The sequence below is a fragment of the Pinus tabuliformis genome, chromosome 5_1, assembly GCF_031772625.1.
Source record: "Pinus tabuliformis cultivar Carrire ecotype Pingquan chromosome 5_1, CPIR1, whole genome shotgun sequence".
In the NCBI taxonomy this organism is placed as follows: domain Eukaryota; kingdom Viridiplantae; phylum Streptophyta; class Pinopsida; order Pinales; family Pinaceae; genus Pinus; species Pinus tabuliformis.
The window spans coordinates 68,311,480-68,333,346 of NC_142305.1; the positions used below are offsets into that span (position 1 = coordinate 68,311,480).

Consider the following 21,867-nt stretch of genomic DNA (forward strand, 5'->3'; position numbering starts at 1 on the left):
AATGTAAGCCTTAAAGATGGAGGGCCAGAAATAACCGTCGCGGAGGATTTTTTGAGCAGTGGCATATCTGGACATGTGATCACCACATGTGCTAGAATGGCAGTCATTCAGAACTCGCTCAGCTTCCTCGAGAGTTAGACATCGGCGGAGGACGAATTCAGCGCCGAGACGATACAAGGTGTCCCAATGATACGATAGGGCTGAGACTGATGACGGATCCGTCGCCGAGCATCCTTGGACACAGCGGGACAGAAAGAGGACGTCTGCAAATATACAATGATATCCCCATACCAGGGGTCGAGGATGCTAATTAGGAATAGAGTTTTGTCTGGGATATGGTCGTCTGAGTGAGAGGGTGCGGTAGGAGATGGCAAAGAGCAAAGTAACTCAGCAAAGACCAAGGACTTCTTAGACTTGGCAGTGGTGAATTCCAAGTCAAACTCTTGGAGGATGACGATCCACTTTGAGTATTTGCCCCCCAGCAACTGACGTGACAAAATGTACGTCATCGGGTTGCAATCAAAAATCACGGTCGTAGTACGCAACAAGATATAATTTCGGAAACTTTTGGACGGCACAAATGGTGGCCAATGCCAACTTCTCGACGTAAGCATATCGAGTTTCTGTATCTAAAAGGTTGCGGCTGAGGTAATATATGACGTGCTCAGTGTCATCATCGTCATCTTGCATGAGAACCATGCCAATAGTGGTATCGGCGGCGGCCAAATATAGAGTATAATCATGATGGTAATTCGGAGGTCGCAATAATGGAGCAGAAACAAGGAGACCCTTGAGATGCTAGAAAGACTCTTGAGCGATAGCATCTCAATGAAAAGGGGTATCTCGCTTCAATAATCGTGTAAAGCCTTTAGCCACTTCGTCATAGTTCGGGACGAATCGTCTTAAAAAGTTTGCTTTGCCCTGCAAGCTTTGCAATTGCTGCAAAGAAGCAGGGGGAGGAAGATTCAGAATAGCCTCGACTTTAAGGGGATCCAAACGGATGCCCTCTCAGGAGACGATAAACCCGAGCAGTTTGCCTGATTCAATGCAAAAGACACATTTATGAGGATTAAGCCTGATGTGGTAGTGTTAACAACGGAGAAAGATTTCACGAAGATGGGTGGGGTGGTCCTGGCATTTGACTGAATGAGCTTGTAGATCATCCAGGCACGGTTGTACAATGTGACGGATGTCATGAAAAGCATAGGACATTGCATGTTGGAAGGTAGCATCAGCGTTCTTCAAACCGAAAGGGAGATTTTTGTAAGCAAAAGTGCCCCAAGGACAGATAAAGGCAGTCTTATGCTGATCAGCGGGCGCAATATTGATCTGGTTATACCCAGAAAAACCGTCCATAAATGAATACATTTATCTCCCCGCACACTCATCAATGAGCTGATCAATGAAGGGCGTGGGGAAGTTATCCTTAGGACAGGCCCGATTAATGTCACGGTAATCAACACAGACTCGAATGGTACCCTGTTTTTTGTTCATAGAGACGATATTGGAAACCCAATCTGTGAGTGGAATGGGGTAAATGAAACCAGCCTTGAGAAGCTTTTCAACTTCCGCTTTAATGGCTGCAACCTTTTGAGGGTGCATGGGGCGTAGACGTTGGCAAACAGGCTTAACACCTGGATACGTAGGTATCTCATGCACCACTATGCTAGGGTCGATGTTGGGCATTTCTCTGTAGGACCAAGCGAAGACATCACGAAATTCGCGAAAAAGATCGGTATAGAGCTGAATTTCCTCTGGAGTGCAAGTGACTCCAGTGTGAATGTGCTCGACGATCCCTGGTTTCGCAGAGATGTCAATGGGTTGGGTCTGCATGATGTTTCCCATATTTCCTTCAGAGGACACTTGATAAACATGGATATGTGTTTGAAGGGGTTGAGATGGGAGACAAGGAGAAAATCGCTCGAGACAGGTGATCATTTCCTTATGGGCAGGGAGAAACGAGGAACGATGGTGATGGTCAGACCAAGGAGGTTCCTCGAGAGACATGGTCTCGATAATGGCTTCATCGGAAGGAAATATTTCCTTTAAAGGATCCGAAGTAGCGTCATCTCCAAGCCAAGGGGAATGAACATACAAGTCGGGAGCCCTGCTCGAAGGAGCAGGTTCAGGAGGGGGAGCCAATGCAGCAACGATTTCAACGTAGTTGAGCTCGGCAGGACTCAACGGCATCATATCGCCCCAAGATTCTATCTGATTAGCAGGGGGAAGAACCCACGGATCAGAGCACATGGAAATCATATTAATTGGAGCGAGATTAGGATGTGGGAGGGAAAATACATCCATCAGGGCAGGATATTTAAAAATTCTGGCTCCCAGACTCTCACATGATTTGGAGGTATGCTCCACAAAAGGCACATTGCCTTCAGAGGAGGAGGCGAAGAAGGAGAGCTGGTCTACGGTGACAATCTTCCCTTGATGAGGGAAATGAATGACACAGAAAAGAGACGAAGCCACGGCTTGCATGGCGTATGTCCAGCTACGTCCAAGGAGGAGGTTGTAGGTAAGATTAACATCGAAAACTTAAACTTCTACTTTGATCGTCTTCCCTTCCAAAGAAATGGGCAAACGTTGGAGTATACCATAAGGGCGAGACTCTCTTCCGTCAAAGGCTTCCAAGGTTGTAGGAGACTGGCTCAACGTCAAAGAACCAATAGCCTTCTAACAGGCAACAGACATGATGCAAGTTGAAGCACCTTCATCAATGACTATACGATGAATCGTTTTGGTGTTGATAACAACCTGTATGAAGAAGGCAATTTGGTGAGGCAGTCTCGGTGTATGGCCTTCGAGGTAAAAAGTAATCAGATCTGAGTCGGCTGGGTCTATGCCACCAATGGCCGATAGTAAGGACTTCCTCTAGGAGGGGCAACTCTGGAGCACTTCTAGGGTAGACATAGCAAATGGAGCCTGATCTAAGTCCTCAACGATGTTGTAGTGTTGGGCAGCACGAGAATTAGGGTTGTAAGAAGATTTCCAGAGTACACCTTTTGGAGGCGGTCAGATGGGAATCTCAATGCTAGGTCTCTCGATATGGAGTGGACCAGAACTGGACGGAGGAGCGTTGGAGGGGACCTCAAGCTCTTTCCCAGCATGCGACGGATATTCTTTTGCCCGAGTACTGATGTGGACAGGGATCGTCCCAGCCATAAATACTTGAGAGCCAAATGAAGAAGAGGGTTGTGATGGATCAGCCACCATTTGAGTTTGCTGCGAGGGGAAAGGTTCTTTGAGCACAGCAGGAGTCTTGGGAGCACATTTAAATAATCAACTAACTTCATACCGCCTGGGGCAGTCTTTGGTATAGTGATCCTCGTCACAAATAAGACAAGGATACTTGGGCTTACGTTTGGCTCCTTCCTCAGGTGGAGGTTTAGGGGAGTCATGTCTGGGCTGCTCAGATTTATTCTTCGCTTTCCCTTTCTTCTTTCCTTTCAAGGCTTTATCCGCCGTGGTGGACTAGACGGCGTTGACCTCAGAAGTATTTCCAGAATTAGATACACCCTGTGAAGTGTTTTCGTTTGAAGCATTCGATTTTTGTTTCCCAGGGTTCGCGGATGATTTCTTCGAAGATGGATTTACAGAGCCAATAACATCGTCAACAGATGGCTTTGGCGGAGCTTTGGATGTTCCGGGTCGTGGGGTATCAGGCAAATAATCATATAAGGTACTTGACTGAGAATAAACTAAGTCGAGGTACTGAGCACGCGCGATAGCTTGCTCTTCAGTTACACAAGCTCCCATAGCAATGTCTCACGCGATTGCAGGGACAAAGGAGGTTGTAAACCAATCGGTTAGGAGCTGATCAAGAATCTAGAACTTGATCAAACGACAAGGTTGTCTCCATTCATGTATATGATCGGATATGTGCGTGGCCGTGTCCTGTTTAAGAGACGTGAGGAGATGCATTCCTGTCTCATACCGAATGGGCAACTGAAAGTGATTTAGAAATGCCATTGCCAACGAGTCAAAATCTTGAAAGGATCCGCGATTCAACTCAATGTACCACTTAGCAGCCGAGCCGGTGAGATTCCTTTGGAAAAGGCGGAGCCGGATGGAATCGTCAAGCCACAAATTTGATGAACACCAAAGGTGATAAGTCATAACATGGGCTTGAGGGTCTTCTCTAGCTTTGCCATCGAATTTGGGACAATCGCCGGGTATCATGGTTGGAACTGGTGGCCAGTATGGATTATGAAGAATAGGATCATGAGTCAATTTGGACACATCTGGCAGTTCCAATGTTGCTAAGAAAGGTAACTGAGGATTGAAGGACATCTGTGGCCATGGATAAGAGGTAATACCAAAGTTCCAACCAGTTGGTGGTTGCCCCCATGGACTTTGTCTGGACGGGCCTGGCCCATAAGGGTTTTGTCCGTAGGGATTCTGTCCATAGGGGTTGTAGCCATAACCGGATGTTTGATTCTGGATCTGCCCCCCAGCACCCCATTGATTACCAACTTGGCTCGCAGGAGCAACATACTGTTGCTGGTAATTCTGATAAGGAGTGACCTGCATTTGTTGATAATTTTGGTATGGGGCCAACTAAGCTTGCCCGTGGGGTTGCTGGTAACCGTATGTTTGTTGAGCTCCATATTGAGCCTGGGGACTAGGCTGCGCTTGGTAAGAAAGTTGGGATTGAATCCCACCTTGCATTTGAAGACCAGTTTGAGCTGGGGGCCCAGCCTGGGGCTGAAAACCGGGTTGAGCTTGAGAAGGCCCAAAAGGATGTCCTTGAAAGGATAGAGATTGGGCCACCTGGCCAGAAGGTTGCCCTGGTTGAGTTTGGGACGGACCCATTTGCCCAGAAGGATGAGCTTACTGGGTGTTAGGTTGTCCTTGTATAACCGAGGGTTGTCCTTGCGGAACAGATGGCTGAGCAGACTGGATGGCTGGTTGACCTTGAGGTCGACCAACTTGTCCAGATGGATGACTAGGCTAGGCAGTGGGTTGGCCTTGCTGCACGTAAGGCTGACCGCCTGCCCAGAAGGGTACCCTTATTGGATTCCAGGTTGTCCTTGTTGCATATAATGTTGTCCTGCTTGTCCAGATGGATAAACTTGCTGGACACCAGGTTGACCTTGTTGGATATAAGGTTGTCTCGGTTGCCCAGATGGGTAACCTTGTTGAACACCAGGTTGCCACGGATTACCAGAAGGTTGAGCAAAATAAGTGAAAGATGGACCACCAGAGGCCGAAGGTTGTCCCTAAAAGGGTTTTCCTTGTGGGCCCCTAGGTTGCCCTGGGTGAGACTGGCCATAATACTGTTGCCCTTGGGGGTTTTGGACGTAAGACGGCTGGCCTTGGTTAGGCGGTCCCTGAAGCTATGCAGGCATTGCTTGGCCACCATGATAAGTGGTGGCACCCCAAGCAACGGATAATGCCACCGAGACCTCAACAGCAGGCTGAGATGGCAAGGGCCTTGAAAGATAAAGGTACTGACCAGTGGAATCGTAGTAATAGAACGGACCTTGCGAGCTCGGATCCTGGACAGCTTGCAAATAGCGATCGTATGCCCCCCTGCTGGAGTGGGACCAGAAGAAGGTGGGGCACTTTGTGTAGGATGAACAACTCTGGGTGTATGTGCCGGCTGGCTACTATTTACTAGGCCATGGGACAGACTAGCAACAGTAGTTACACCCAAAGATGTCATAACGGCACTAACAACTAGTGTCGAATACGTTACACAAACAGTCGGAATAGTTGGAACTGAAGTGACGGGTGTACTGTGAACTTGTGGAATAAAAGATCCCATAGTGGGAGTGATGTGGTGATCCCACATGGTACCTGAAGAGGGGTTCCTAGTACCCATATTATCCCTCAAGGACTTATAGTGTGAGGGTACCGGGGATGTGGCCGGGATAGGAGTTCCGATACTTGACAAAACAAGTGTCTCACTCGCTCTAGGAGATGTGTCATCCATGTCAGAGGAAGACATTGGGACCGAAACACCAGTAGGAGTAAAAGGAATATCGTCTTCGTAAGGCTCCCAAATGGGGTTCCAGTGAAGTTCGTAAGCCTCGTCGTCTGGAGCGCGAGAGTTAATCGGTTGGATACTCAGAATAATAGGGAGAGAATCACTCACAACCGGTACCTCAGGAGCAGCAGAAGAAGGAGATCCTTGGTCACTTGGAACGGGAGACGGGATCGATGATTCCGCCAGGATGACAAACTTCAAAAAATCCTAGGGAAACTAACGAGAAAGGACCCTACTCAAACTAACGCAAACAAGATCTAACCAGGTAAATGTTAATCGTGGCCGAATAAATTTTAAGACGCAAGGACATAACTTGACCTTTTCATTTTTTAAGAGTCGAGAAAAGGACAAAAAGATGACTCTAGTCACCTTCGAATGTTTAATGAGCCTGAAGTGACAAGTGCTCAGATGGACCTTTTCTTTTAGGGAGTCCGAAAAGGAACGAAAGTGACTACTCTGGAGAGCTAGGCAAAAGGGTTTACCAAACAAATCCGTAAAACTGCATATACACCTTGGCAGTCATATGAAAACCAAGGACTTTCTGTACGGCAGTCAATCTTCCCGAATGTTGTGTTCGGTGCGTTACGACTTGTAAGGTGGCAGACACGGCTTCCTATGGATAAAGGATGATAACCTAGTGGGGTCTCCCCATATACTCGACGGTACGTGGGAGCTCAAATCTGTGCTAGACTGCTATTGTGTCACGGAAGGAGGAATCACCCAACCTTGAGTGAAACAAAAGTGACTAGGTTTAATGACGCCGGAGCACGTCTCTAGCCTAGACCTCTAAATAGTGTGCGTTATGTTCCAATGCGTTTTTAGGTTCATTCAGTTCATTTTAAAGTTGATCTTGTATTAAGTTTCAGTTTTCAGGACTTACCATATGTAATCTCTCAAAATTCCCTAAATGAAAACTATATGCCAAAATATGTCATTTCATTCGATGAATGCTAATTACGAGAGGGTTTGAGAGCTTTCATGCAAACGAAATGATCACAAAAAAACAAATCACTTCCCAAATGCAGCTAATGGAAATTAACAAACTTTTCTTCGAGATCACTAATCACTAATCAAAATGAAAAGCTTCTAATTCTCATTAACTAATACAAGGAAAAAGATATTTTTCCTTTTGTTGATGGCAAAGTGCATTAAACAAACTTTGAGAAACGATAAAAAACAAATGTGGAAAACCAGTTGACCCCAAACAATTGTGATCTATGTCCAGGTAGTGAAAAGAAATAGAAACAATGTCAAGATTGGTTCAACCACGATCACTTAAACAATAAACCAAAAGCAAGAAAAGAGGAAGGCTCAATCAAACCAATAACAAGCAGTAAACAAACCTTTTCAAACAAGTAACCAAGCAAAGTTGATCCAACAAACTTGGAACGATAAAACTAGGTCACAAAGCAAAAAGGCAAGATTCGCTCAATAAAACTCACAAGAGAGTGCTTCAACCTCCAGACAGTGAAGAGCAAGTCATAAACCAAGTGAGAATAGCAGGGGATAGCAATACCAACAGGTTTAGAAGGTAGAATTGAAGAAATTCAATTCTACAGGAATTAGCGTGGGTGATACACAGCAACAAAGCGCTTATAAAGAACTACGTGTATCAACAATGTGATGTCAGCGCGGAAGTACACGCCTCTCCCATGATGGTCTGATTTACAGAACCGCCGCGACTATTAGGTGTGATAACGCGATGAATAGAAGATCACAGAAAGGGGTGCGCAATGCCAGCGCGACTATTTAATTATAAAATGCGATGATGTTCAAAGATAGCTAGAATCAAGCTAAAAACTCCCAAACCAAGACAGTCAATCTTTAAATAAACAAGGCATCTCCCAGACCAAACTAGGAAACCAAGAAACAAAGAACTAATCCCCAAATTTTGAAAAGAGACCAAAACAAAAACTCAAGGGAAGAATGAACAAAAAGGTACAAAGGCCAACTGCAAGCTGTTTAGTCCGTAAACCAAACCAGAGATTGACTGAAGTGGCGTTGATCTACTTCGCTAATGCAAAGCAGTATCGTTTCGAAGGTTATCTGGCCGTACTTCAGGCTCCATCTAAAGTTTACAAATCAAACAACAAGCTCCCTAGTGGAGTCGCCAAATTTTTTGTGGGGGTAAATGCCCTCTGCGGAAAGAGGCAATCCCTACTAGCCCAAATAGGGTCTAGCAACAATCGAACAACGCTAACACGCAGGTTCCTAATTGCAAATTAAAGATCGACTATGAAGGCCTACCTGGATTCAAACACTAGTACTTGTAGAAGAGTCGTCACTCTCGTTCCTTTGCTTCGGCTGGTCACAATCCCCACGATCCTCGTGAACGGACACCTGCACATGCAAAGAACGATACAAACACAAGCATAAAATCTAATAGATGCAACTATATATCAGTCACAAAGGATATAACTCAATCACCATTATAAAGACAATAAGAGTGGAACCATAATGATAGTCGTCTATTATTGATAAAAAAAGAAGAATAAAACCATAGTTCTGATGTAAAATCCTTCTCAAGAGGGTACAGCCAGCAAGTTCCTCAAGAATTCACCCTTGAAGATAGATCTCCCAAGACAAAACTCTCTCACTCACAAGTTCACAAAAGATCAAAACACTTCACAACCTTCCTTAAGCTCTCTAACAATCCCACACTTGTCACATCGGCTACCTATCAAGCTCACAACACTATCAACAACACTCCAAAGACTACGAATTCCAAACTAGCAGCTCATAGCAATGGTGGAGGCTTAAATAGGAGAAGGAGTCTCCATGAATGGTGGGAATATGAGCTTATCTCCAAGGAAGGTAGCTCAAATTACGAAACAGACATGCCAGAGAAGGGAGGGCGACATATACAAGGCCAACAACCAGGTCTGGAGTCATCTGAAAGGCCAGCTGTTAGAACAAACTCGCCCATACTGGATCATCGCGGGTACATAACTCTACTGGAGCGCTGACATCGCAACTGCATAACGGAGAAGGTCATGTCATCGCGATCAAATATAAGCAACAGTCGCATTGTCTCATGAAATCTGACCATCGCGGGAATCACATGTACTTCTGCGATTGCAGCGCGTATGATCTGTTTTGGAGCGCTCATTAGCGCGTTTATTTTGACAATCGCGATGATGCAAAAACTTTAGCAAAGTGCGTCATTTGGAAACATCAAAGAGTATGAGCATGAATGATTTGGACTCATGACACAGTAGGAAGACTGGGATGAAGGCAGTGACAAATTACTGTGTAACACACCCCTTGGAAACCTGTGATAGAACAGAGTTAAGAAGGGAACACACAAGAAAATATGCATCACAACATCGAAGGAAAGTTAGCTAGAACTCCAAGGTGATGGTTAAACCAACGGCATGTTTCAAAAGATTCATATAGACATACACATAATATTCCATACATGCATGCGTAAGAAAACAAATACATATATCAGTTAGAGTAAACCAGATAGCATAGAATACAATACAACATATGCATGAAATGTGTTGGCTTTGTTATATTAGGAATTTTAAGTTCCAGTCATACAATACATCCATGTCTAACCACCAGTCCCGATAGCGGAATGTTACAGCCACAATCGCATTCTCCTCCAAAGATATATACTAGCTCTGCGTAGTGGAGAAGCCAAGGCTCGTTACAATATTTCCAAGCTCTCTCTAAGATAGTCCTATCGGAAGCTTAGCAAACCAAAAGGCTTTACAACAAGTTATGAGGTTCTATTAATAGGAAAGTGTGGGGTGATCCTTGACATTCCCCTTTGTGATAGTTCATCTAACCTCATGAATCTTCATCTACTCTATGACAGTTACATCCAATTATCGACACTTGAACTTCCACTTGACAAGACATTACATTACAATGCACATGTGCCCATGTGAGACAAAATGGCTTGAGAAAGCCATGCAAGACATCACTAACACTCGGTCTGTTGTGGTGAGACCAACTCTTTGACATGCTTGTGATGGTGAAGGTGGTGAGCTGATGCCAAGCTTGGCCGTCCATGATGGTGTACATGCGCTCCATGGTGACATCTTTCTGAAGTGAAATATTGCCTCCATTGCATCCAAGTGCATTGGTATGACGCCTCCATTCAACTCATCTGCTAGCATGTTCATGGTCTTCTTTAGTGCTGATGAATTGGCAACACACTGAAGCATAGTGTCTGTGTTGATATTCCATTGTGTGCTAGTGGTCATGCGCATCAACTGTCAACTACATGTTCAACTCTAGTTGGAATTTCTTCTTGTATTTTCCTTGGTGAGTGTGCCAAATGGGTTAGATCGCATGTGTGTGCATAATTACATGCATGTTGCTGAATCCCCTTGCATGTGATCAACAACATTGCTCACCATGTCTGCTCCATGCCAGCTATTAGGATGAATCTATAAATTGTACGGGCACAATTTCATCCATCTGTGCATGTTGCGCCCCATGTTGTACCTGTTCTTGCAGCAACTCATTCTCTCATCTATGCAACTCCCGTTCTTCCTTGAGTTGCTACTTCAGCACATGCAACTCCTCTATTCCATTCTCTTCCTTCATGTGATCTTCTTGTTGTGTCGTCACCTCATAGCCTTAGTCTCCAAAGTTGCTTTCATAAGTGGATCTGCTTGAGCTTGCAACTTTGTTTCACCTTTGTGTTCTCAACAAGATTCCCCTTGCATTCGTTGGATCCGGTATGCTACATTCATCTGTTGTTCATGGTGTTTCTTGTTGTGATGTTGTTGTCGTCACTTCTTGATGTCATTATCTATGAATGCCTTGATGTCTTCACGGGTAGGCAAGTTCATATACACTTGATCGACTACATCCCCAAGTACAATATGAAAAGTGTCTTCAACTGTTCTCTCTTGGAAACCATTGTACGTATGCTGATGAGCGACAGATGAACACCTGTGATACAAGGAGACATGGAAACACTCATGGCATGTAATCTATCAGTCGAAAACCAAAATGAGCTTGAGAACTGGCTTGCAACATACATGTGTGACTCATCATGAAGGTTCTGCAATTTCTCTCGTGAGGTCAAGACACTGACTGCTAAGACTGCACAAGGCAGAGTTTGGGTTGTCAAGAGGCTGAATGACTATTGGAACTAAGCAATTCATAGTCAAGCCTTGTTGTTGACTGCTGGAATTGCGTAATGTGCAATCTCAGCTGGAAATGGTTGCAGGCTCAGTGACTGCATTACACAATTTTTTTGGCCAATATTCATTGTCCCTCAATGGCACAATGCAAGAATGGAGCTAAGTCACTGGGCAGAAATGAACATTTCCTGAGAGGAAGACAAAGCTTTCTCTCTTAGGATTGCGCAATGTTATCTTGGTGAGGCAAGGTCTAGGCCAAAGCTGCCGAGACTAGCCAACGGGCAACTGAAAGTGAATGTGAATGTGAATGCATGGCGATACTGATTGTAAGCATAAGTGAATGATCATTCATGAAAACAGTGAAAGAGAGATTCAAAAAAGGGAACAACATGCATGTGGGTGAGGCAAGTCACCGAATCAACGATCGTTCGTGAAAAATAGTTTCATGCCTGCGACAGCAGTGAGATGTTAACAAAACTAAAATGATGCTAGTAAAATCTAGTATGTAAATGACAGCAAGCCTTCACTGAAATCAAGAAGACAACACTCTCACAAAGCAAAAAACAAAAAGTGACAGAAACACAGCGTGAGTCATGAACACCGGACTTACCCCAAGACAGTTGAGTTGGATGTGCTGACGACTCCTACATGCAATGTGGGATGTCAGAGCTACAAGGTTGATGTGAGGAATGAGATTTTCAATTTCTGGTTGATAAGTTTCAATAAAATCGAAGACGTAATGTGCATGCCACAAATCTAGCAAGAGCAACACTTGGTGGGAGGTTTCTGAGATCATCACATGCAACCTCCAACTGCTAAAAATAGATCCCTAAATCAAGGGATTCCTCTGCATGCTACCTTGGGAGAAGTAGAACATGGATGCAAATCAATTTTGCTCGGTCACTGAGGGAACCAGTAAAATCAACTACACATGCAACAATTTGCTCAACTAGGAGGAAGAAATATGCATTTTTGGGAGGGATTTAGGTTGGTTGCCCATAGGGATTGTGAAATTTATAGGCACAATAGCTGACTGCTGCCTAGGATTACGCAATTTGTGGGTTGAGCAGCCCTCCTGGGAAGAATTGGGCAATTTTCGCGGTGAACAGTGACAGGCAGATTTGTGCAATTCTTGAGATCAGTAGGCTACCAGACAAAATTGTGCAATTTCTAAAGGGAAGGTTGGTTGCCCTCCAGAATTTCACAATTTCTTGAGGGAGCTGCTCATCATGCAATTGGACCAAGTCTGGTGAAACAAATTATGTGGGGGTTGCATGAAGCTTTGAAGGGTAGGGTGTCATTCTGCAAGAAAATCATTGATGTTTGTGTACTTGACAAGGCATGACATGTTGTTGTGAAATGCTGGTAAGGAGGCTCCAAAATGAAGCTAAGGAAAAATTTTGAAGGGTGGTTGTAGCTGATAAAACATGACCATAACTAACTATGGTTGACCACATCAAATATGACAGAAAATGTTTGAATTTTGTTGACCATGACTGACTATGGTCATTATGGTTGATCAAAGATGACCATGCCTACTTATGGTCGACTCAAGTTGTTAACTATATATTGACTATGGTTAATTTAAGATAACCATGCTTGCTCTTGGTTGATAGAGATTGATCATGACTCGCTATAGTTAATTAAGATTAACATGGATGACTATGAACAACTATAAAAAACCTTACTCAATCATGTTTTTTTTTTGTTTATCACATTACAATGTTGTTTATGTTTGTCACATTACAATGTTGATCATTGTTTCTCACATTGTGATGCAAATTTCTTAATCGTCACATGCAATGTCAATTCTTTTCATCACATTGTGGTGCCAATCTTTTTTTCATGAGATTATGATGTTGAAATTTACTTGATACATTCTGATATTATGACGTCATTTTTTCAACATAGTTACATATGCCCAATTGTGTCTAACTATGAGTGAACATTATTAACCATGGTTATTAATGTTTTACTTTAGATGAATGTGAATGTCAATGTTAACCATGAATTACAATGGAAACCATGGTTGACCATAGTTGTGTGGGTTTAACCATAGTTTAATATGCATTTTTTAGAAAAGTTATAAAAATTATATTAAAAATTAAATATTGAAAACACTTAAGTATTAGATACACCATAAACCTTATTCAATTTCAATATTAAAACTTATTTGTAAACTTTAATATTAATATTATTAATAAACCTTATGAACCTCATAATGAACCTTAGAATTAAACAATTTCAAAATTTATTAAATTAATATTATTAAACAATTTTACACCTTTATGACTCAATGAGTTAACTATGGTTAAATTATGGTTAACTATAGTTGAATATGGTCAACTAAGGTTGATTGTGGATAACTATGGATAAACAAGGTTGAACACCTGTGCTTAGGGTTTATTATTAAAAAAAAATGCAATAAAATAATTTTCATTGTATAAAGTAAAATGTTTTAAATATATTTATATATACTTGTTAATAATATTTATTTCAACATAATAATATATTTACCATAATAATAAAATGTGAAATGTTATGGCTCTAGTGACAATGCTCATTCAATTGTTGCAATTACCTTCCTAAATCTAATAGTGGAAAAAAAAAAAAGAGTGTTTCATCAAATGGATTCTCCAAACTCATTCTTCCCTACTTCATTTGTAGCTGTAAGATATTATTGAATCTTATTATTCAACACTTATTGTCTCTTAAATTTTTCCCTTTTAAAACAGTGAAGTCTCTTTTAAAAAAAATTATTAAGTATCGGGTTTTCTTTATAGGGAAGATTTATACTAAGTGATCCCCATTTTTTTCTTTATTTTGTGTATTTTTCTTTGCTTTTTGTTTCCATATAATAATTATAAGTATTTTCTTCACAAAATTGCTGGTAGGATTATCAAAAAAACAAATCCTATTACTTTTATATCAACAACATTAACTTTATCCAATAATTGACTTCATTTTACAAGTTTTTACCGAGTCTATTTAAAATGTTAAACATAAAATATTTATTTTTCAAAATATTTTATTATAATAAATATATTATTTTTATATAAATAAATATCAAAATAATTTATTTATAAATGAAAAAGAAAATGAAAAATATTGGTATCTCCTTTATATTATATTATGTTTTACTAACCAACCCAACCCAAGAAACTGATATGTCTACATATTTAGCGGGAAACAATTAGTGATCTCATAGTACAGTAAAATAAGCTTCATTGACAAAATAAAATTATTAAATTTGACAATGTCGATTAGAATTTAAATTTAGACATCAGTCCGTTACAACTTAGTGTATTAGCTAAGCCCTCAAAGTCTATTAGTACATTTCAAGCTATGTCCAAAATGAGGGTGTCCAAAGTGTGCTGAGCGGGGTTCGGATATGCGAAGAAGATACTCAAATCTTGTTAAATAATGAATCCATACAGGTGAGGATAGTTTTTAGATAGAGGAGGAATGACCTGTTATAGAGTTTTTGTGAACCCAATGTTTCAGACTACCAAGTGAGTCCATCATCAGGGGATGCGTCAATAGATATTCTCCAGATCTTAATGATGTATCCAGGAGTTAGATTTAGGTTATATATATAGGATATTAAAGAAAAGATGTAAGAAAATAAGTCGGCTAGATTTTCATTTATTTAATTAATTAATTAATTTAATTAATTATTTTTTTAATTAACTAATTAATAGGTGTTGGATACCTATATCAATAGGTTTCATATCTCATGATTGGCAAAAGAAAGTCCAAATATGCTCTGCTTTGAGTTCACAAAGATCCCATATTTCCCAGAGAACAAGAAGGTGTGTAAAGTGTTTCAATGTTGATGACCTTTGTTGAGAAGGTAAATCCCCTCTACGGATAGAGGCGATCCCTACTAGCCCAACAGGGGTCTAGCAACAATCACACAATGCTGCCACGCATGTTCCTAGTTACAATTAGACAAGAAGTAAAGAGCACCTACTTGGATTCCTGCGCTGTCGTTTGTCGAGGTGATGTTTCCCTTGCTCCTTCGCTTCAGCTGGTCATAGTCTTCCGCGATCCTCGCGAACGGACACCTGCACACACGAAGGGAAAGCAAACGCAAGCGTGAAATCTAGTAAAAGTAACTATATGCCAGTCAGAAAAGACATAATTCACATTTATCCATTGCATAAACAAACGAGAATGGAACAATAATAGCAGTCATCTATTATTAATCAGAATAGAGAAGAGTACAACCAAATGTTCTGACGTCGATAAACTTCTCAGGAGGGATCAGTCAGCATGTATCTCAAGCATTCACCTTTGAGGATGGTTCTCCCAAGACAAACTAGTCTCTCTCTCTCACACAAATGTCACAAACAAACTTCCCAAAGCAATCAATCACTTCCACTCCTAACACACCACACCTATAGCAGCAATCTGAGCACTACAAGCTCTTGTATAATCCAAGCTAAGTCTAGCTATTTTCTAACTAGCTGCTCATGGTAATGGTGGAAGTTTATATAGGAGAAGGAGTCTCCTAAAAAGGTGGAAGGATGAGCTTATCTTCAAGGGGAGTAGTTGCAAAAGGTCGAACAGACATGCCATAGAAGGGAGTCGACATTCACAAAGCTAACAACCAAGCCTGGAGAGATCTGGAAGGCTGGTTGTTTGAACAAATTCGCCCAAACTGGATCAGCGCGGATTATATGGAGACTTCCGCGCTGTCAGCACATGACAACAACTGAACAAGCCATGTCAGCGCGGAAGGACACGTGAAAGCCGCGCTGTGCGTCATCGCGGAAAAGTGATGTTCTTCCGCGATGGCAGCGCACGAAATAGACTGTGGGGCGCTGGTCATCGCGGTTATTTTAGGAACAGACGCGCTGATGCACAAAACTTTGGAAAAATGGGTTTTTAGCCAGTTCAGGGATCAAACACTTAGTGATTGTGACTTCTTGGACACAGCAGGGTGACTGACAGGAAGGCAGTGATAAATTACTGTGTAACAGATGCCCCCTAAAGCATGAAGACCGAGAGAGTGGGAGGGGTGAAATGCTTTACAACACACGCCGAACTGAAACACCACCAGGAAGTACCGAAAAATCTCTGACAATCATATACATGCAGTCTAGGCATGGGCGCAGCCATCCAAAAGACATGCGAGACTGGTCTATGGTATGGACGCAGCCACCCAGCTAAAGAGACCATAATAAAGACAAGGTATGGTCGCAGCCATCCATGAGGACTCAGGTATGGGCGCAGCCATCCATCGATGAGTCATGTAATGATTATCCACAAAATCGCAGCCTGGACCATAGTGAGCAAGGATCCAGGGTCTTGCGCTCCATCTCGACCCGAACAGAGTACAGGTCCACACATGTGAATACAGGGGTTGGAGTCGAACATGTATGAACATCGCCTGATTACCGGTCAATGATGAGAACCGTTAACAGACGCGAGAGGTACCACCAATAATGACAATGGCCCTCAAGGTACTATAGGTACAATCCGTAGCGTGTGAATCAATGAGTTGGTGTCGAACACCCACGGAATCATTCGATCGTAGGTCAATGATGTAAACCTTGCGTCGAACACGAGGAACCTGCCATTGAGGCATGCAGGCTCCAAGGCACCTGGAAGGAGTCTCTAAGTCACTTTCTCGGATAATGAGTTGAAGTCGACGAGAAGTGGCCTTGATCGAAGGTGGGCCATAATGATTCCCACATCAACGACACGAGACAGAGGTATAATAATTTGTGACGAGATAGCGAACGAGGTTGCTTTGTGGCAGAGGACAACTTCTCTTGAACACATAACGGCACTATAACGGATTTGGCAGTACTTGACATCAAATGAGCTGCGGGTAGGATGATGATGGCAATAAACAGATGAGAGGTCAAATAGGATGTCCCAAACCCATGGAGGTTAGTGAAAACGAGATGAGATGACCCCACCCAGACACGAAACAGCGGAGTGCCGTGTTCAAGAGCGACGTACTGCCGAGACGACTGTAATCAAAGTTCCATTTTCCCCACCTTTGCAGGCAGGTACCCCGATTATTTTTGGACGACAAGCTTGACGGGGGTAACATATGCTTGATGTGTGTCATGTTGACAATATCCGATGTCATTGAGTTTTTAACGAGCCTGACAAAGGAAAAACTCGGCTTCTTTTCTTGTTTCGAGAGTCTGAAAAGAATGCGGAAAAGGAGGCTCCAGGGGGGTCCTTTTTCGTACAGTTGTGTCTCTCGAGCCCGAAAAAGTATAAAACTGTGCTCGAAAGAACCGCCCGGTCATTACAACCGAGGAGTACTTTTCATAAATAGTGTCGCCGACCGGAAAAAGTAAAAAAGTGGTCGAAGACACGTCGTTTTAGAGCCAATATCGAGCGCGAAACGACAAGCACCCGGCGATCTTTTTGGTTTAACGGTCGGAAAAAGAGCTTAAAAACGACCGCCTTTCGTTCCCTTTAACGAGCTGAAAGGGAGCTCGGCCATCTTCTCTTGTTTTAAAGTCGGAGAAGAGCTTAGAGACGACACTTTGGGAATCACATGAATCGTGGACTGTCATGACCAAGCTGCGATACCTGTACCTGCACAAGGGCACTACCCGCATAAATCCATTCGATATACGTAAAAACATTTTGAAACATGCTTGAAAACAGAACCAAGGCTAGTTTTATGGCAAAAAATGGTAAAAACCCAAAAAATATGGTAATTTAGGAGTTTTTACTATAAATAGGGGGGGGTAATAAGTCATTTTTACCATTTTACTATTTGGAGTGCGAAGAACGTGGAGAAGCCAAAAGTTGACGGAGCGATTTCCAGCCCATCCGGAGACCATTTTCAGATCTGCTTCTTCCAGGTAGGTTCCCATTCCTTTGCCCTGCATTCTGGTTCATTTTAGGAGTTTTTTAACGGTCGGATAGGCCCAATTGGGCATTTTTTATTTGCATGGGTGCGCCCTCGGTCAGCGCGGAAATTGCCCACGGGGTCGCGCTGATCGAAAAATAGGCAATGTAACCAACTTCGGGTCAGCGCGGAAAAGGCGTGTTCTTCCGCGCTGACCTCGCATTTTTAACAAAGAGCTGCCATTGTCAGCGCGGCTGTTTCTAAAACAGTCGCGCTGGCGCGGAAAAATTTTGTTTTTTTGAAAATGAACGTGAATTTTTACCTGGAAGCACTTCTGACCGGTTTTATTGTTCATGCAGGACATCATGGCTTTTCAATGGCAAGAGAGAGTTCACGATGTGGAGGATGTGGCTGCTTGGGGAGACGTAAATTGTTGCAACGCCATGCGGGCGTGTGGATTCATGAAATTCTTCCTGACGCCGCGCCTAAGGGCCCAACATGATTTGCTGGAGCTGCTGATCAGGGCATGGAACCCGGTGGACCAAAAATTCACCATCCGCGGTCACGACATCGAGTTCGATCATATGGACATCTTCTTCTTGACTGGGCTGTCGCGCCGAGGTGGGAGGCCCATCCTAGAGGGGCAGCGACCTAGCGGTGGTACCCTGGATGACTTAATGGCTGAGGTTTGCCCAGGGGCAGTAAAGACGCGGAGTGGGAAGTGCTCGATCCCCACAGTGAGAGACATAGTGTTGCGCACCATCCTGTTCATGGTGACCCGGGCAGCGGGCAGCATGGCGAACCATGAGGCGTCCAAGACTCATCTCCTACTAGCCCTCGAGTGTCTCGAGCCTACCGTGTTCGACTGGTGCACTGCAGTGTGCAACAATATGAAAAGGCAGTTGAGCAACTGCCGTCGCGGAGAGACGAAGCAGTTCGGGTATGGATCGATCCTGGTCCCGCTTATTCTGGAGCGGGTACCAGCCATGCGGCTGCAGTCTATGGCTGTGGATGCCCCCAGAGATCCTCGAGAGACGAGGGCCACTCGATGGGCTCGGATTATGCCACGTGGGGGTGGCGGCCGACCACATAGCTGGGGGGTATATTTCAGAGACTGGTTGGACCAACAGGAGATCTTCGTACAGGATTGGCCATATGCAGGGATGGATTTCCGCAATGATCCTGACTTGGTGCTGCCTCCGGGTGAACAGTGGGATGATGCAGGTATGACACTTTTTGTCTTTTTGAGTTTTGTATATTTTTTTTATTATGTACATGTCCTAATAAATGTCTTGTCACGCAGATGTAGGGCCTACTAGACCGATTGGCCTGGCTGTCACGGCACGGAGAGAGGGCCCAGGAGCCGGAGCTTTGGCCTTAGCCCCTCCAGAGGCCAACACGCCAGAGGTTGTGGCTCGCAACCTTGAGGGGTTGCTGGAGGGGGTACCGGATTTCCAGGGGGTTGAGGAGGTCCCTGTGGAGCATCAGATCCACACAGTGGGTGTGGAACCCAGAGTGCACCGCCTTCTGAGGCGGGTAGCACGAGCGGCCGTGTACTACAGAGAGCACCACCCAGCCGATTAGTCACCTAGGTTTTATTTCCACTGTTTATTTTGAGACATTATGACTCGGATGTATTGAGATTTTTGGACACGTACTTCTATTTTTGAGCGCCTCAGTGCGCCACACGATATATATATATATACATACCGGTTTTTGGATGAGTCGTTGTTACATGTGATGATGTGTTATCTTGTGTTATGCGTTTGTTCAGTACAATTTGTGATCTTATGTATGGATTCGCATGACACTCGACTCATGGATTTTATATATTTAATGCAAGCTTAAAAACACACGTGCAAACTATGCTTGGAATGATTTATTTACATATGCTTATGGTCTTACTATGCTGTTCTTTCCTTCTTTGTATGATGTTTATCTGTTTCGCAAATGTCTGTCTAATACACGATTTGCCAATGCATCAGTCAACGTATTTAATCGTCTTGGAATATGCTGATAAGTAATGAAATCAAAACTCCGTTCTAACAATCTCACATGTAGGTATAACCTTAATATGCGCTGGTCTCTGACGGAATATTGCCTGTTCAGTTGATGGACCACCAACTGGGAGTCCAGGTTTACCACTAGCTCTCGGATGCCGAGGTCAACTGCTTCGGCAAGCAATTCTATTACAGCACTGTACTCGGCAACATTGTTAGTGGTACGACCTAGGCACACACCCTGTAGGTTTATCAACTCCCCGTGAGGATCGTAGATCACCCACGCTGCCGAAGACAAATTACAAGTACTACGGCAGGCACCATCAGCGAAACCAACATAAGGAGTACGAGACATCTGCGCAGGAAAGAGAAAGCATAATAAGGGGCAAAAACACGCCTTCACACCAAAGCGAAAGAAACTCATGCAGTAAAAACTCAAAAACACACGTATATACAAAGTGACTGTGAGCAGTTATGCATAGTACTTCTTCAGATAGAGCCCATTTCGGGGCTTGTCAAGAGGATTCCCTTCATAATCAATCAACTCATATGCGCCTTTTTGTAAAACACGTTTCACGATGTAGGGGCCTAACCACATGGATTCGAGTTTTCCTGCCCCCAGCTTATCCTTAGCTTGATCGTAGAGCAGTACTAAATCTCCCTCAACAAAGGAACGAGGATGAATATTCTGATCGAAGTGAGCCTTGACTCTCTTCTTCTGTGCTTCGATAGCCAGAGAGGCCAAACGACGAGTCTCGTCTAACCGTTCTAGGTAAAGAAGTCGTTCCTCCACCGAAGTGGTGTTGGGGAGCAACTCGACAGCTAATTTTAATGAAGGAATTTCACATTCGACGGGAAGGGTAGCCTCCAGTCCATAGACCAGTTGAAACGGGGTGAAACCGGTGGCATCCTTCATAGAAGTCCAGTAGGCCCACAAGGCTGGGAAAAGCATTAGATGCCAGTTTGACTTGTGCGTATTGACGGTGCGTTGAAGCATGGTGATCAAGACTTTGTTCACAGCTTCAACTTGACCGTTAGATTGAGGATAGTAGGGTGACGAACTATCTTGACGCAAGCCTAACTGGTTTGTTAACTCCGTCATCATATGATTTCGGAAATGCTTTCCGTGATCTGTAACGATAGCCTGAGGGACTCCGAAGCGAGTGATGATATGATTGAATAGAAACTGCGCCGCTGTGTGACCGTCTTCGTTTAATGTAGGCATTGCTTCGGCCCACTTGGTGAAATAATCCACGGCAACAATAATGTACCCATGCCCCCCGGCCGAACGAGGGTTACAGGACGTATAATCGATGCCCCATTTGGCAAATGGACCTACGGTGACAACAGGGTGCAGTGGTGCAACAGGTGTACGCATCTTCCGGTGGTAAACCTGGCATTCGTGGCATGCGCGTACAGCAAGGATACAATCCTTGAATATAGAAGGCCAGAAATAACCAGCGCGGAGGATCTTTTGAGCGGTAGCGTATCCGGACATGTGGCCACCACAAGCGCCGGAGTGGCAGTCATTCATGACTCGCTCAGCTTCCTCGAGAGTTAAGCATCGGCGAAGAAGGGAATCGACGCCGAGGCGGTACAGGGTGTCGCCCAAAATGCGATACGGTTGAGCCTGATGACGGATCCGTCGTCGGGCTTCTTTTGATGTATTAGGACGAAACGAAGACGTTTGTAAATATACAATGATGTCCCCGTACCATGGGTCGAGAGTGCTGATGAGAAAGAGTGTTTCATCCGGAATTTGCTCCTCTGAATGAGATGGTGCAGATTGAGATGGTAAGGAACAGAGCAGTTCAGCAAAGACCAGTGATTTCTTGGACTTGGCGGCAGTAAATTCCAAGTCGAACTCTTGGAGGATTACGATCCACTTCGAGTATTTGCCCCCCAGCAACTGACGTGATAAAATATAGGTCATGGGGTTGC

At 43.7% G+C, this 21,867-nt stretch overlaps 1 protein-coding gene across 1 annotated transcript; it reads left to right on the forward strand.

Annotated features, from left to right (window-relative positions):
• The first annotated feature begins 18,912 nt into the window (after nt 1-18,912).
• On the forward strand, nt 18,913-19,569 carry LOC149163484 (uncharacterized). The gene is made up of 2 exons (XM_089429142.1): nt 18,913-19,150; nt 19,230-19,569. The coding sequence occupies exons 1-2, from the start codon at nt 18,913-18,915 to the stop codon at nt 19,508-19,510; spliced, it is 519 nt and encodes a 172-aa protein (XP_089285268.1). The 3' UTR covers nt 19,511-19,569.
• Nucleotides 19,570-21,867: the final 2,298 nt, after the last annotated feature.